The sequence below is a fragment of the Saccostrea cucullata genome, unplaced genomic scaffold (genome assembly GCF_032062105.1).
Source record: "Saccostrea cucullata isolate Sc308-1 unplaced genomic scaffold, CSIRO_AGI_Scuc_v1 ctg12588, whole genome shotgun sequence".
Lineage (NCBI taxonomy): Eukaryota > Metazoa > Mollusca > Bivalvia > Ostreida > Ostreidae > Saccostrea > Saccostrea cuccullata.
Genome location: NW_026937287.1, coordinates 4,656 through 22,673, shown reverse-complemented (window position 1 = coordinate 22,673; position 18,018 = coordinate 4,656). Strand labels below are relative to the sequence as shown.

Here is an 18,018-nt window from a genome sequence, read left to right as displayed (position 1 = left end):
TAGACATTCCTATAATTCTTTCAAAAGGCAATGCCATGGAAACTACTGAAATTCTTTTTTCTGACTATTCCACATTATTCAGTCTTACTAGTGACATGTCTAATCCTATGGTACACAATTAACAACTCCAATTAATTTGATACCATTCATTAATGAAGCAAAACATGCTTGCCTTTGAATTCCCTCCATTTTATTTATCCCGTGGGGATCCGGGTTAGAATAGGTCCTCAGTACCCCCTTGCTTGTCGTAAAAGGCGACAAAATGGGGCGGCCCTTCGGATGAGACCGTATAAACTGAGGCCCCATGTCACAACAGGTGTGGCACGATAAAGATCCCTCCCTGCTCAAAGGCCGTAAGTGCCGAGCATAGGCCTAAATTTGCAGCCCTTCACCGGCAATGGTGACGTCTCCATATCAGTGAAATATTCTGGAGAGGGACGTTACACAGTATACAATCAATCAATCCATTTTATTTAAAAAGAGGAAGTAAATGACTGAGCATGCTCACAAATGCCTAATGGGCAATCCTAGATCTTCTGGCGACATTCTGGCAATACTGCCATAAAGTTTTTTTTTCTGGCAGTATTGCCAGAATGTCACCAGAAATTTTTGTCGCTAGCGGTGAAATTTCACTAACCCAAAAAGCTTGTTTCTGGTGACAAAAATATGTTGCTGCAATGTTGCCGCAATATAACAGCAATATTGCTGCAATAATTTTACTTTGGTAAGGGGAATATTAACATAACATTTGAATTTTTGATATTATTTAATCATGTAATAATTATCAATATAATAGAGCAATTACTGCTGATACAGTCAATATGATGATTTAGTAACCAAGCAAAAAATAATATTCGCCTAGTCTCTAGTAAATATTTAGCTGCAGAACCGTAGCTTTCCGAAAAATATAATGATAGACTGGAGTGCTATAGTGCCACCCATTGAAAAAACTGTATATTTATTGCGCACAAAAAGTTGCGCTTGTGTACGGATTAATTCTTCCAAATTCTTACGTCAACTGCAAAAAAATCAGATTTCAAAAAATTTCGCACTCTTCTATCAAACTGTACTTTCATTGTTGACATCTACACGAAGCGCGTAAGGCCGAATTATCTTACAAACCAAAATGGCAGTATAACTATTAACAGACAAAATTTTCGATGATCTCGATATCAGGGCCAGGAGGTCTATAAACAAAAACTATAAGGTATATTTTGTTGTGGATACTGTGAAAGATTATGTTAGAAATACATGATAAGTAATATTTTGATATTATAATTTTAAAAACATGGAGAAATAAATCGATAAAGAGCGCACTTTTTGTGCGCAATAAATATCAGTTTTTTTTCAATGGGTGGCACTGTAGCTCTCCGGTCTGTCAAATTATTTTTCGGAGAGCTACAGATCTGCAGCTAACTAGTACACCGTAGCTCTCCAGTCTGTCAAATTATTCTTCGGAGAGCTACAGATCTACAGCTAACTAGTAAATATTGTGCTCATCAGGTCGTATATCATTGCATTGACCTTAAAACAGCAATCAATTTATAAATGTATGTACTTTTACATACATGGGTATCTCATTCAAAACTACCATTATCTCCTATCAAATTAAATAATAATGCTAATAACTTATACAATAAGGTAATATACATTTTAATTTATACAGCTTAAACTGATACAGTATTGATTCAGTAACATATTATGAAGCTGTTTATTTGATGGAGATATATATTTTAAAAAGTTTAATGCTATACATTCTTTTCTTTGCTTAAGGGGATGAAGGACCTTTAGCTGAAAAAATACCTGTCATTTAATTTTTTTCATATTTTGTATATATCTTATTTAGTATGTCCTACATACTATAAAGCAGACATATCAATAGGTTTCTAGACTTATTTCTGAGATATTGAGTGACAAATACCATACCCTACGGTGTCTTAGCGGAGTTTTTATTCTCCGTGTTTCTAAGTCCATTACTCGGTCGATAATTGAAATATTTCACCATAGATAAAAAATATACCAGCAGAAATGTGTCTTTTAAAATATTTTAGAGTATGAATAGGGTTGAAAATTCGAAAAAGCAAGATTCTTTCGTAACACCACATATGGAGACGGAAATTTACGACTTTTTTAGGACAACTTAAACCATAAAAAAATTAATTTGCAAAAAATCCTATCATTCAATATTTGAAAATTTACGTCGAAGTTCAAGGTCGTCATTGTATTGATTAATTGTAAAAATATCGATTGGTGAAGCTCAGCTCAATATTGCACGGGGCAAAGTTAAACGAGTCATGATCATGAGAAAAACGTGTCATGTTCACATTTCTCGAGTACGGGAAAACCCAACTATGACGTCACACATTCCTGAAATAAGCGAAATAAGACAAACCCACAGAACTTTTCCGTCAACAACCATGTAAAAATATTTTTTGCGTTCTGAAATTTACAAAATACCCTACCATGTACATATTATGGCCCGTTTTTATGATTTTATCATTGTTTATACTACCCGTTTTTACCATGTATGATCTTACTGAACTAAGAGATCCACTATGACGTCAAAGACGCACTGGACGCGCAGAGTAGGGAAACGGCAGAGTGGATTAATCTATTCCGTAATTTGATAATATTTGCAAGAAATTTTGAATGTTTTCAGATATCTTTATACTAGATGGTGAACGCAAACAAACAGTCAAAAAAATTATACAAGTACTTTGGTTTCAATCTCGTTTTGTACATATTTTATCAGAGATTATGACGTAAATCAACTGAGTCACGTGACCATACATCCTTCATCCCCTTAAATCAATATTTGAGCTGCATTTTAAAAAAATTTATTTTGCTGTTAAAATGTGTTATTATGATAAATTTATATGTAACATAAGCTTTTAAGATCAATTAGACTGAGATAAAGCAGAAGTAAGAATTCTATATACAACCCAAGATACAGTTTTATATAAGAAATCATTATTGTACAGGACAACAAAAATGCAATTTTGATTCAATCGAAGCTTATAAATAGGTCTTCCATTGCACAAATAAACAACAGAAGCTTATTAACCTTATTTTTTTCTGTCATTGAAATAGTTATTTACAATTTCGCAATAAAAAATTACGACATCAAAGTTGCAGGTCATATTGCTTTAAACATGTTATTAATCTTCCTTTCTACTATGATAACACGTTAATAAATACAGATTAAAATTACCAGTAGTTGTCTCTTGACAGCCATAGATTGTATCACATCTTTCTGCTGGACAGTCACACTCTGACCGACACAGTCTCCCATACCAACCTTTTACGCATTGTTCTGTGCAGTTAGATCCATGGGTACCCAGTGGACACTCTGAAATAAGCATGTCATCATAACCGACAGACTCAAGAACTACGAAGCCCCGAAGTAATGGGAATATTTTTGAATAAATTCGAGTCCAAACAGATGTTAAACGTATAGCACACTTAAGATTTCTAACAGTTGATTCTTTACAATAAAAGTTCAAACTTTAACCCCGGTTGAGACATCAATATGAAATAACAATTCTCAGTGATGAAATGTCATTCAGAAAATGCTATATATAGGGCATTTCTTGTCCCCTTTTTACTTTCGTTCCTTCGCCCATGTCACAAGCTAGCAAATTTAGAACAGGACAAATTCGAGGACGACATTATTCTCTCTTAAGTACAAGTGTTATTTCTGGACAAAGACGGATTTTTTTCTTTGCAAGTGTGAAAAGACAAATATAACCCTTTATACATAAAAGTTTGAAGTTCTATTTCAGTTTTAGAACATTTCACCGATTTTTATTTCTCGTATTATAACCCCTCTTAAAGAGTTATTCCTTACGAAGATTGAATATGCACATGAAGTGAATGTCAGCATATTAGTAAGATAAACTGACTCTCTTTCTTGAAAAGTTCCTATGTTATATCAATACCCAATAGAAATTAAAGGTACTTGACAGAAAAGTTTAAGACGTTGTCTGGTTTTGATGCCTTTATAAGAATAGCGAGGAGTAGTGAACAAAGTTTATGGCAAAATGAGGTTATGGCTGATGAAGTTTTCCTTCCCTATTGTTCATATAAGCCAAGCTTAAATTCATTAACCTTACTTATAAATAAATAACCACTAAATGAATATGATATTTTATGATTTTTTTACAAAAATAGAAGATAATTGTGCTCACCAAGACAATCCCCGTCCGGACTTAGGTAAAAGTTTAGACAGCATCTAAAAACATTTAAAATAAAAATTTAAGATAAAGATATTGGTTTATATGATTATTTTAAACCACTCACGATCTATGTATCGTCAAAAGCAATTATTAACAAACCTGTTTCCACATACATTACCACAACTAGTTTTTGTAAAGAGATGTAGGACAATTAAATTACATAATAACAACCTCAAAGCTTTTATCACTTTCATTTTGTTAAGAATTTGGCATTTATATTAAAATAGTTTTCACATGAGTTTCCATGTAGACTTATATATAATATACAACTATTATGTTCTATTGACCTTTTTTTTCCACACTTCCTCTGTTATTGAAAGTACAGAGCACTGAGTTTCCCTTCAATCTTATTTACATGGTACAATTGAACATACACAAAAGTTGTTATAACTTTGAAAAAAATCATTTCCTGTATGATCAGGTTTTATTTTAACAATGCACTGATTCGTTATAATAATTTCACAACTACGGACACATTACTCGTAGCTTCCGTTTACAGTACCGTTGTACACGACCATGTACGAGGGGTGATCAAAAAGTTCGCGAACTATCTCCATATCTACGAAACCACAAATCAGATTAGAAAAAAGATTGGTACACACATAGTCATACACAACTTCTATAAATAGCATATGCTGAATAAAGTTTTTCTCCTTGTTTGTGACGTAACAATGTAAAAATGACGTCACTAAGTAGGTCAAATGTGACGAAAAATGGTTGTCTCGGTCGTACTTGTTCAAAAAACGACTATAAAATTTATGGTATATCTTAGAAATCCTTTTGAATTAGCGTATAAAAATTTGTACACAGTTTATCAAGACAAATAACTTTCTATAAATTCAATCAATGATTGGATTGATCGTTTTAGTGAAGGAAGGCAGATCGTTAAAAATGATACTTGGTATTTTGCTCAGTGAAAGTAAGTTTGAAAAAAAGATGTCTTTTTAATAAAGCTATTTGCTATCAAATGTCTCCAATTTACTTTTTGAAAAATAGTTTAATATTTTAACAATAATATGATTATTAAATACCTAAGATATCGTTTACTTTAGATAAAAAAAAGTATTTGATATGATTAAAAAAAGGAGACACCCATTCTCTAACCACCTTGAATAAACGTCTCTCCCGAGACAGAAAATTATGATTTTGATGGTCACCATACTTATTTTTGGAAAGGATTTTCTCATCCACCCATTCTGTTGCAAAGATTTGAACAATTCTGACTAATAAACTGTTCTAGTTATTAAAATTAACTTACATGGAAAGAAATAGAAAACTCTGAAAAATCTTTCAGCTTTTGTGACAGAACGCTACGGAGGGGGTCACGCGACCGCCTGTATCACGTGATTCGCGCATGAGCAGAACGATGGCAGGTTTGCATTAAAATCAGAGAGGACTAACTTAAAATATAATCAACACTGAAACAAAATATTGTTTCTTTTATGGAAGTTATTTAACTAGTTCGCGAACTTTTTGATCACCCTTCATACACTTAAAAGCACAAATTCTGCTCCAGTTTTATGTCCACACAGGTGAGGTTAAGGAAATTTGGTTCATTGTCGTTCATTAGAGACAAGAACTTTTAATTACAAAAAAATGTTTTCAATCAATTTCAACAAACACACTAAAATTACATTAAGCACTACTAACATTTATGTCCCTGTTATCCCAAATACATATACATACATGTACAGTAGTGTGACATAAATAAGTTCGCAAAATGGCCGCCGTCATCGTAATTATTTAAGAAGGGCGGTGAACCAGTTTCTGAATTAACGTTATTTCTTCTCTTAAAGGAAAAAATATTTAGTTGAAATTTAGGTACAACTTAACTAAATCCGTCCATTGTTGTAAATTTGGATTATTCCCCTTTGATAAACAATTATCGTTTGCTTGGAGATATGTCTCCCCATGGTCGAGAATTGACGAGTGATCTTAAAGAAATAATCATTCAGATGTCAAATGAAGGTCTGTAAGCTAAAAAATTGAGAATCTAACCTTAATAAACAGTCCTACCATCCAAAAATTTCTCAAACGTTTGAGGGAAAGGAGTAACATAGAAAATTTACCGAGAAGTGGGGTGAAACGAAAAACTTCGCAGCGAGATGACAGGGTTCTTTTCCAAAGCATTAAAATAAACCGTCGTCAGACTTTAAAAGATATAACATCCAGATTTAATGCCAGGACAGGATCTAATGTGTCTCTCAGAACAGTTCACAGGCTATTATCAGAGGAAGGTTACAAAAGGTGTGTAGTTTCTAAGAAAACAACTGTTTCACGCGTGAATAGAGAGAAGAGAACCCAATTTTGTCGCCAGAAATTGCACTGGACAGTCAACAATCATTGGTCATTCATAATATTCAGTGATAAGACTAAGATAGTTATTGGAAATAACAATAAAGTTCATGTCTGGAGGAAGAGTGAGAAAAGAATACGTCCTGAATGTGTCGGGACACGTGGTGATTGGGAAACAAACTGTCAGGCCTCCCTCATGTTTTGGGGTTGCATATGTAATAATAGAGTTGGTACCTTAAAAACTGTGGATGGGAACATGAATAGCAAGAAATATACTGTAAACCAACTTTTATTCGCGTGCGAGAAATTTTTGCGAGGTTCGCGAGAGCCTCGTCATCGCGAATATTTCTCGCCGCGAACCGGTCTTAATAGTATATTTTTCTACTAAAAACAGATGCAAAAAGACTTGGTCGCGAAAATTAATCGTCGCAAACTAGTTTATCCCTGGTAAATCGCGAAATAAAGTCGTCGCGTATAAAAGTTGGTTTACAGTATTACAATTCTTGATGAGTGTATTTGGCCTGTGATCGCTCGTCATTTCTCAAACCGACGCTGGATTTTCCAAGAAGACAATGCCCCTGTCATGTCTCCGTTTTCTCAAATCGTTGGAAACAAGACAACAACGTTCACACTTTACAATGACCCCCACAAAGTCCTGATCTCAATATTGATTAGACAATGTCTGGAGAGTGCTCAAAATCCGTGCACAAAGGAGGACACATGAGATCAGAAACGCGAATAATCTGGAGCGAATAGTCCATGAAATATGGAGTAGCCTCCTTTTGCACTATATTCAGAGTTTTTATGCAAGCATTCCTAGGAGAATACGAAGTGTTCTTCGCTCTAGAGGCTATATAAAAAAGTACTAACACAAAAAGGTTAGTGGTAATATTATTTTATTGATAGAAATTAGATTTTATATACCGCAAGCGCACCGCACGCATGAATGACGGATGCCATTTTGCGAACTCAATTATGTCACACTACTGTATGTCGAGAAGTGTTAATACTGGCGAGCAATACCATTGTGAATAAGAGTGATTGTCCACTGAGTAATTATTGTTTTGTACTGTATATTAAAAGCATCTTTCTTACATCATACGAGGAATACCTATATCTCAATGATATAAAACAAATAACAGTCTTTTATGGATAACATGATTTTGAAAATTTGAATTCTTAAGTTACCCTGGTCTGGTGTAATTTTACTTGACAAGTCTGTAAGTAAAATTCAACAGAAAAGTAAGCAAAAACATTTGTTATGAAAGACAACGAAATGTGAAATTCCTTATTCTTAATCTCGATGAAATCTGGGGCTATGGCCTGTAGATTTCTATTCTATACATATACAGAATATTTCGGTGAATGACAGGCGAAGGAAAATAAATCCTTCAATTCTGATATGAAGAGGCTATTTTTCCTCTGCTTCCGATCTACTGCTTGAACTGACCTTTAAGCTTCATTACTGTTTGTTATTTCCTTATTTCGTCATACAAAAATTCTGTCAAATTTAACATTAGAAAAAAATGATAGCGAACAGTATTCCAGCTGAAATCTCCATCTAAATATAGCAAATCTAGAGTAGAGCAAATACGGACCTCTAAAACGTTAGAGGTGCATCGGATCAGGTGCCTTGGATGAGGTAGCATGAAAAAAAAATAATATAAATTCACAATTTCAGTTAATCATTAATTGACAGAGCAATGCATGTCAGAATTACATGTTAACTACTGTTGTTCTTTTTTCATATCAAAATTATAGTTTAAACCAACAATGAACTATTTAGTCACTATAACTAAATAGGAATAATGAATTTCATTTTGGTACTTGGGCTTCGGACTATACCATTTTACAAGTCTTGATTTTGGCCAATCATTTTTAAAGGGACTGTTATGGTATACCAAAGTTTTCGTCATGATTTTTTTTTCCTTTTTTCTGAAACAGTTCAAACCATTTAATTTGTGTATTTACAATACCTAAATTTTGTTAATTTTATTTTTCTTATCCCGAATGATTTATCTACAGTGATCCTTCAGATATCCGGACGCCAGATATCCGGACGCTTCAGCATCCGGAAGATTTTTCATCGGAACAGAATTTTTACACTTTATTTTGTCTTGTTTAACTGATAATTCAGGTACCCGGTCGCTTCACATTTCCGGACAAATTGACTATGAACCAAAGCGTCCGGATAAAGGATTCTCCACTGTATATCATAAAAGGATCTTCACGTAGGATTGCATCATTCAAAATATTTGATAATTTCATATAATTTGAAAAAAGAATTATGACAGAATGGTGCTTCATTGTTGAAATGTGACCAAGTACTATAATAATTACATATTTTAATTCATATATTTATTTAGGCTAATACCGTACTCACTTTTGTTAACTTATTTCTTATTTGATTATTGAATTTAGTGAGTATGATTCTTATATTTTGTAAAGGCTTTTGTCGAACACTCTTTGTAATCTCATTCCTGACTGGCGTATTTTTAAAATCAACTCAATCCACTCGCGCAGTAGGTCTGGGTATAAATACTCATGTTCGATTGAAATTTCTTGTCCCGCCAGCCAGTTTTTCAAGGTCACACTTCTCGAGGCCGTGCTGTCCGTAAAGGTATTTGCTATTGAAATGCTTTTCTTTTTTCATAACTTGTTATTTTTTCTCATAATTTATTATTTTCATTCTATTTTGTTATAATTTATGTATATTCTTTTTATAGACACATGCCATTGTCGTTTATTGCTGTTAATAAAGATTTAAAAGTGACCTGGTCTTGTTACTGCTCGGTTACATATGGCGCTGCGAGCAGTCACTTAAAACGGCAATGGGAAAGCACGTAAATCCCGAGGACTGAACGACTACAAACTACGGAGACCAACGGGGAACGATTACAGAAGTCAATCACAGGACTTGGACAGATGGATTCAACAGCATAAAGAAAAAATTCAGTTTGCGTATCAACGTGCACTACAAGAAACCAAACAAAATGCAGAGACGAGGAAAGAATCCCATGACAGACGCATCACAAATGCAGAAATTTCCGTTGGCGACAATGTGTATCTTAGAAATCGTAACTTCCGGAAACGTCATAAAATTCAGGATAATTGGAGTGATGTTCCTTACGTGGTTACTGGAATTCCTTATCAAAATTCTTCTGTGTTTCGTGTTGCACAAGTGAAAAACCCATGTGTTGAAAAAGTTGTGAATCGATCCGAAATCAGGAAATTTTCTTTGTGATGTATCTATATTTCTGGAATATATTGTTCTATGAAAGTGAACGTTGAGAGTGATATGTATTATATGTTATGATTTTGAATGTTTTTCAGATTTAATGCATTAAATTCTGATTTTTCCAGGCATTATTTATGGTAACAATTGAATGAGCCATGTTGCATTTAGCAGGTGTCTGGGAAAGGATTTTTGTATATATTTTTGCACGTAAAAGCTGCGTCGTTTTGCTTTTCAGGTGATGATATATTACCTACTTTATTACTTGTGCTGAGGACAGCCCAATTTTTTTTTGGCCGGGGAGTGTGTGACCAAGTACTATAGTAATTACATATTTTAATTCATATATTTATTTAGGCTAATACCGTACTCACTTTTGTTAACTTATTTCTTATTTGATTATTGAATTTAGTGAGTATGATTCTTATATTTTGTAAAGGCTTTTGTCGAACCACTCTTTGTAATCTCATTCCTGACTGGCGTATTTTTAAAATCAACTCAATCCACTTGCGCAGTTGGTCTGGGTATAAATACTCATGTTCGATTGAAATTACTTGTCCCGCCAGCCAGTTTTTCAAGGTCACACTTCTCGAGGCCGTGCTGTCCGTAAAGGTATTTGCTATTGAAATGCTTTTCTTTTTTCATAACTTGTTATTTTTTCTCATAATTTATTATTTTCATTTTATTTTGTTATAATTTATGTATATTCTTTTTATAGACACATGCCATTGTCGTTTATTGCTGTTAATAAAGATTTAAAAGTGACCTGGTCTTGTTACTGCTCGGTTACAGAAAGTTTTTACCTTCATCCTTACGTGTTCTATTAAAGATGTTGATACGGTATATACCATATCAAATACTAATGTTTTGTTTGGTTAGTTGCACGTGACCTTAACTTTTCATATCTAACAATTTGAATGTTCTCGATTGATTTTGATGCAATGTAAAAAAGCAAATCACCTTGAAAGTCTTGCTTAAGTGAATATAGTTGAGTTTGCATGATTTCCTCTTGCACAATATCGAATCTAAGCTAATTAGAGAATTAGGGTATTTAATCATAAAATAAATTGTATCATCCCTTAAAAACACTATTGACCTTAGCTTCGCCTTAGTCAACAGTGGTTTTCACGGAATAACAATTTCATGTTATTCCAAAAGCAAGTAAATATTTGAAACATAAAAACATCTTTGCATTGGTTGTTCGTATAATTTGAGATTCTTTTCTGCTTTTTGGGTTGTATTCATCAAAAGATAAAGACAATATAATCAGGTTGAAAGATCATCCAACTTCAAGAAGAAAGTCGACTTTTCACGCCTTTCTAAAAGGAATTCAGCATATGATATTTTACTGCAGCTCCATTTTGAAAAGTGCTGATTATTTTTCTAGCCACCATTTAAAGATACTTTTGACTTCATAAACCTTGTACACATCATATGTTACTGCAAAGGAATTTCCAAGATATACATTACATGAACACAGCCTTTCGTTGCTTTAGTACGAATGAGTCCTCCATTTCTTGTCACAAGTCACCTACATATTGATGTCATTTTCATACTGTGACGTCACAAAAATGAAACAAACGTTACGTAGCATCTGCTTTTTTTTAAGACATCGTTTTGATCATTTTTAATTTGTGCTATATTTTACTCTGACCTGAATAGTGGTTTTGTAAATAAAGAGATAGATCGCGGGCTTTTTGATCAGCCTTCGTACAATGGTGGTATAGCAGATTAACACAACAAATGTGCAAATTTAAATACTCTTATACTAATGCCTAATAAGCTCGATCCACTTAATTTTTCATTTGCAATTATGGGATTAAAAAAATCATTAGAAAGTGGACGATATTCCAGGTGTGTCACAGTTGAGATGTTCATAGAGGATAACAAACTATTGCTAACATACTGGCATAAATTATTTTAAACGTTACAATACTATCAGAACTAAACAAAGTCTTCTAACACACATTCAATTGTCATTGAATGCATCGCTATAATTGGTCTACTGACCGTAAAGTGTATGGCAAGAGTTTCAGAATTCTCTCACACGTAGCTTGTCGAATCCCGTGGAAGGGATATTCCTTAAGGGATTGCTGGAATGAATTCAGGGCTTCCTGGTAATTTCCTGTTTCCTGTTGACATATTCCAAGGATCTGCCAGGATATATCCCTAAAAATCACAGGTACGGTCAATGGATCATTCCGATGAATTAAGAACTGCAAAATTTCTAACTCTAGCTTTATTCTGAAGGCGTCAGCATGCCTTCAGCACAAGACCTCTAGCATTTGTAAAAATACAAACGGTGGAATGATCAAGAAGAAATGTTTCATGTGAGAGCTCCGGTGACTTGCATCTTGTTCTTTATTGAGTTCATAGATGCACGATATGCCATTATACAGTTTAATGTTTTGTGCCACACAAATCCGTCGTCAATTCAACGTATGAATAATGGACAATTAGTTTGAAAATCGTCAGTCAGCATTTAACTTAATGATAAATTGTATTTACCGACAAGGTCAATATATCGACCATAGAATTTACGAACTGATTACTTTAATCGAGACTGCTGATATTCCTGTTTCATCAACTTCCTTATCAATAATTTACCTCCTTTTAGAAATTGTTCAAACGTAGAGCATGATTTTGCGTATCGAATCAATTGACATATATACACCCCGTATGCAGGTGATGAAGGTATATTTCTGCATAAGTAAAGAAAGTTGACGATAGAAATGTCATCACGATTATCATAAAGCTTTGTTGCCAGATGCCTGGTTGCCAAATAACCATTAGCGACTTTTTCAATTAAAATATCCAAGTATGAAACAGATATGTTAGACTATTTGTTATTATGTGGTATTCTAAACAATTCTATGAATAAAATATTCCAGAAAAGTAAATACATATTTTAAATATAAAACACAACAAAATGATAAATCTTTTATTTTCTTTAGTAAGAGACCCTGGAAAAATAAAGAATTTCATTTGGATATAAATAAGAGTCTGTCCTTACTCGTCTCCGATTTACATTACTTCAATGGATTTTAAACTTGGTAACTGCTTGTATTTTTATATTTTTTTTTTTATAAAATTAAACAAAATAAAGCTTAACCGTTAATAATTTCACAGTATGTGGAAAATATAAATAAACACAGAAATATAAATGTAGTGCATGTCTAATTTAATATTTCTGCTTGCAAATCCTATAAAATTTCAAAATATAGCTGTCGCCCGAGTGGGGCAGTGGTTAGATGTGCTCTAGAATCAAAATGTTAGGAAGTGATGCTTACGTGGCGATCGGGTCTTTCGGGTAAGACCGTTTAAACTGAGATTTCGTGTTGCAGTAGGTACTGACATGAAAAAAGGTCCCTCCCGTTCAATAGCTGTATGTGCCAAGAAAGATATGGACATAACGAACAGTATTCAATCTCAAAGTCCATAAAACAATACAAAATAAGAGCAGAGCAAACACGGACCCCCGAAACATCAGAGGTGGGATCAGGTGTCATCGAGTAGTGAGCATCCCCTGCCGACCGGTCACACCCGCCGTGTGCTCCTTGTCATGATCAGGAAATAAGGGAAAAAATCAATTCAGTGTATAAAAAATGGACTAACAATTGGTACGAAAAAAGTCAGCATTTAACTCAGTGATAAATTGTATTTGCTGACAAGGTCATTGAATCGACCATAGAACTTACGAAATGATGACATTAAACGAAACTGCTGATATTCTTGTTTCATCAACTTGCTTGTCAATAATTTACCTCGTTTTAGAAATTGTTCATACGTACAGCATGCTCTTGCGTATTGAATCAACTGAGATATATATACTCCGTATGCAGGTGATGAAGGTATATTGCTGCATAAGTAAGGGAAGTTGGCGATAGAAAAGTTAAAGTCATCACGCCAAGTATTGGACAAAATTTGCAAGGTTCTCCACCTGGAAGTGGTGGCCTCTCCATGTGAGTAAAAAAAAATTCTCAAGAGACAACATTCTAACAAACAAACAAAATCAGCATATTTTGATTATATTTTAATGTGATATTAAATTTATTAATTCCTCTGCTGTAATTTATAAAAAGTACTCATTTTACAGCTTTATTTTCAGAATACTGGAGTCATTACAATGTTTCTACACCTGTGTTCATCTAAAGGATCAAGGTTGGATCTGTTGTCTTCCCTCTTGTAAGAGATTTATATGCATTTTTGAATTAATACTTTTTTTCATATGCTTCCTTGAAAATCATTGCTTTGTTTTTATTGAGCTTTAGTGGATTTTTATTTTCATTATTCCCTGATACTTCCGACATCATTGGGTCAGCAGAACTTTCAGTGATAATTTGCGTATCAGTCTTTGAGAATATTCTATCATTTACAAAATTTTCTTCACCTGTCTGTAATGTTAAAACTTTTTCATAATCTGATATTCTAAGTTGTTTCGACATTTCAGAAGTGTGATGTTTACGCCAGATACTATTTGCTAAGCTATAAGGTCGTGGAGAGAAACTTTTGGTACAATCAAGCTCATGGGCGATAAAACTTTGTGATATCGCCTCCTTATCAACTATCATGTCACAATTTTTATTCATTTGAGCATTTCCTATATAATCTTTCAAAGTTCCATCTGTTGAATATTCTCCACAAACGTATTTTCCAGTGGGATGAATTTTAACCATCCTCCTCTCAGACACACATTCCTCCTTGTTATCCTCCTTCACTTCGATCGATTCGTATTCATCTTCCATTCCGTCCATATTGTCCCAAAGATTAATTGAAGAATCAACTGATCGCAGGGTCTTTGCTTTGTCAAGAGGATGTATGCGGAGAGAGAGAATATTGTACGCTTTATTTTTAAACAATCCTTCATATTTGCCATCTCCTTTGCTTTCACCATCGTCATCATTCCTAAGTTTGTGAGATGGAAGAGAATCAACAGATGGTGTATCTTGTTCCGGGACACTTTCATAGTCCTTTGAGTTGTCATAAAGAGGCTGCATTCTTGAAAACCTCAGACCTGTGTAGCTATGAGTTGGTGTTCTCTGCAGAACAGGTTCATTCGCATTTGACGATGAACTGCGACTTTCATTGTCATGCTCTCCTGGATTATCTGTTGAACACGAAGTGTTACTTTGTTCATTAGTTTTATGAATAACAAAAAAATATTTTTTGTTATCTTTCTACAGGTCAGAGAAATATTTAAAAATTGTGTCAGTAAGATTTAATTATTACAATTACAGTTTTATTTTATGTCAATCACGAATATTTATTTATCAGTGATATTTTTAAGAATTATTACTGGTAAATTTTTTTTACTTTTTTAACATTTCATGATCATACCAGTCTGATCTGTACAAAGCTGATTTGTTTCCGTAGATGACACATTTGTTTTTGATAACCTACAGGAAAGGTATACAAAACATTAAGAATAACTAATCCTTTTTCATAACAACAAATGCAAAAAAAAATCTAATTAAAAGGATAAAATGAATTAAGATACTATCTTTTTTCCTCAGTTTTAGTTTTAATTAAGGAAAACACTGTATAATATTTCAGTATTCATTATTTATATTTACCATGACTTAAGAAAAAACAGCAGACAAATTAGGCTCATAGAAACTGTGGTAACGGATCCTATCAAAGCATACGTGAAGTCAACCCACTCATTGATGCTGCCTTTACCTTCCTCTGAATACAAAATTATCAACTGTATAAGAAGTAACATACATTTGTAATTTATCATGAGTAGCAATATTTTAATTTTGTTCATCAATATCAAAATGTTCGATTAGTATTACGTAGAAAGATTGTGGAAGAAAAAATGTTACTTTATTAAGTGGAATGTGAATTAAATTTCATACAATTTTGACGATTTATTTGAATTAGCTGTGATAATGTGCAAGCAATGTTATATAGAACAACACACACTCTCATTTTAAAGACATAGATAACTTAATAACGTTAATTACGTTGAATTTACCAGTAATTCCATTTAGACAGCCATAGCTTGCGTTACAACTTTCAGTAGGACAGTCGCACGCTGACTCACAGAGTTTTCCGTAAAACCCTCTGACACATTTTCCCATGCAGTTAACTCCATAAGTTCCCAGGGGGCACTCTACAATAAAGATATCGGGGTCTTAAAGGGCTACAAAGTTGGAGTGAAAAATTGTTATTTTAATGCTTGCCAGAAAACCTTTTTCCCCGGGTAAAATGATAAAAGTTGGTCCACCCCGGAACAAGACAACAACAAACTTAGTTTTTTATGTAAATGATGCCATGATATATAAACATTCCTATCTTATTCTCAGCCTAAAAAGAAGAGGTCTTCTATTTAAAAAGTTTATTATGCATTTTATGTAAACTTATGTTACGTCAATCGGATTGACGTTTTAATACAAGCATTTTGATGTTGACATCCCAGGTTATACTATATAAATTCAATTTTCAGCCAATCAAAGAGTTTGTTACAACCAGATTTGAATTACAATAGTTCCATTTCCAATTGTTTTACAAATGATAAACACTACAAAAGTGAATCTTGTTAATTTTTTCGTAATTCATGTAGCATGTACATTTCTCTATATTGAAAAACTACTGAAAGGACAAATGTCAACATGCATGTATACGTATGGTATATGACTGGCGTATAAATACACTGAAGAAAAAATAGATGTTTTGTTTAATTGTTTACTAGGTAATTACACACGTGTTCTTGCTTCCGACAACCTAAATCTAGGTCACATATATAATAAAACAAGATTGCTTTGATCATAATTTAAAATTTTATTGTTTATTCTATGATATTTGGCTACAGCAGCTAAATAATCATTAAATTTGGTTATTGTTGGTTCGTGTTTTATGGGACTATTTTTAATGGTAACATTTGACGTCATGGGGCGGGGCTATGGAGAATAACATGGAATGCCTCATTTATTTCAAATCTACTAAATTAGACGGTATTCCGATTTATTTTAAGACTGTTATTTCAAGTAAAAATGGAAATATAAAGAATCACCGTCTAGTTATCCCATGTTTCCCACTATTGTTGATGCACTGGCATAGCCTCCTAACTAGACAGTAAGATTCCTTAAGTATACAAGATTTTTTTTTCGCTCTGTGTTATTTCCGCCCTTTCAAACAATATGCTGTGTTCTTTGAATTTCTCCCGTTTTAAATTCGCCCAAACATGAATAGGACGAAAGGGACAAAATTAAATAGGGGTGAAATTTTTCTTGTGTAGACAGTATTTAAAAATTTACACTCGTGTTATTCTCACCAATGCAGGAGCCGCTCGAAATTTGGTAAAAATTAACACAGCAGCTGTAAAAGTATAGAAAAGACAATATTTAAAGGAAAGACTTTGTCATATTGCATTATTCATGAATCACAAACAACACTCTTGTAGTATTCTTTCAAATTTAGACTTACCTGTTTCCACATTTTGCACTTAAACCAGTCTTTACACAGATGTGCAAGACAACCAAATTACACCATATCAGTCTCCTTATTTTCTCCATTACGATACTTTGAAACTGATTAGAACTCGACATTAACATAAAAGTCATAGGTATTTGCAGAACAGGTCCCACATTTCAACCTGAATCAACACTTCCCATTTTCCGAAATTTGTTCCTCTTCCCTTTGTAATTGATAACGAGTTTCAGTTCAAACTTATTTACATAGCGGATGGTGCCGTTTACTATTTTTATGGCTTAGGATTAAGGAAGAACATGAAATATATTGAGATAACGAACAGTATTCATGCTCAAATGCCGATTAAAAATAATTGGTCAACGTTGATAGTTTTTGAGAATATTTCTGCAATTTGTTTCGACCCTGTATAAAGTGGGTGTGAACCCAATTAGTTTCCTTCCAGTACATTACGCTCCTTTTTATTTTAAGAGATTGTGTGTTTGCTTTGGGTGATTTTGTTTATTTAATACATATATTAATAACTATTTAATCAACTTAAATAACACGGCGAATCCCGACATCGCACACAAAGCAAGAAGAGAGCACTAACTGGGTCCATAAATCGACATTTAGATATATCAACCACGTATTGTCAATTTCTAATGGCTATTTCAAATCACTATCTAATAATCTATATGTAATTTATCCCAATAATTTAGAAAAAAAGAAACCACAAAGTTTGACACATCTTTCTCATACATGTATTTGGATATTTTACAAGATATAGACGTTAATGGTAATCTAACAACAAAGCTGTATAATAAACGTGACGTCTTAAAT

At 33.4% G+C, this 18,018-nt stretch overlaps 1 protein-coding gene across 1 annotated transcript; it reads right to left on the bottom strand.

Moving 5' to 3' along the window:
• Positions 1-13,944: 13,944 nt before the first annotated feature.
• LOC134247755 (uncharacterized) lies at positions 13,945-17,205 on the bottom strand. The gene is made up of 5 exons (XM_062730132.1): positions 17,194-17,205; positions 15,812-15,880; positions 15,339-15,469; positions 15,103-15,161; positions 13,945-14,872 (listed from the first exon to the last, which is right to left on the bottom strand). Exons 1-5 carry the CDS (start codon positions 17,203-17,205, stop codon positions 13,977-13,979), a joined length of 1,167 nt encoding a protein of 388 aa, XP_062586116.1. The 3' UTR covers positions 13,945-13,976.
• Positions 17,206-18,018: the final 813 nt, after the last annotated feature.

What these genes read in the sequence shown, in the direction of transcription:
- LOC134247755 (XM_062730132.1), bottom strand. An exon ending in AGGGTTTTACGGAAAACTCT is followed by an intron (nt 15,470 to 15,811) that starts GTGAGTCAGCGT and finishes CTTCTTATACAG; the next exon opens with TTGATAATTTTGTATTCAGA. An exon ending in CTGTTTTTTCTTAAGTCATG is followed by an intron (nt 15,162 to 15,338) that starts GTAAATATAAAT and finishes CCTTTCCTGTAG; the next exon opens with GTTATCAAAAACAAATGTGT.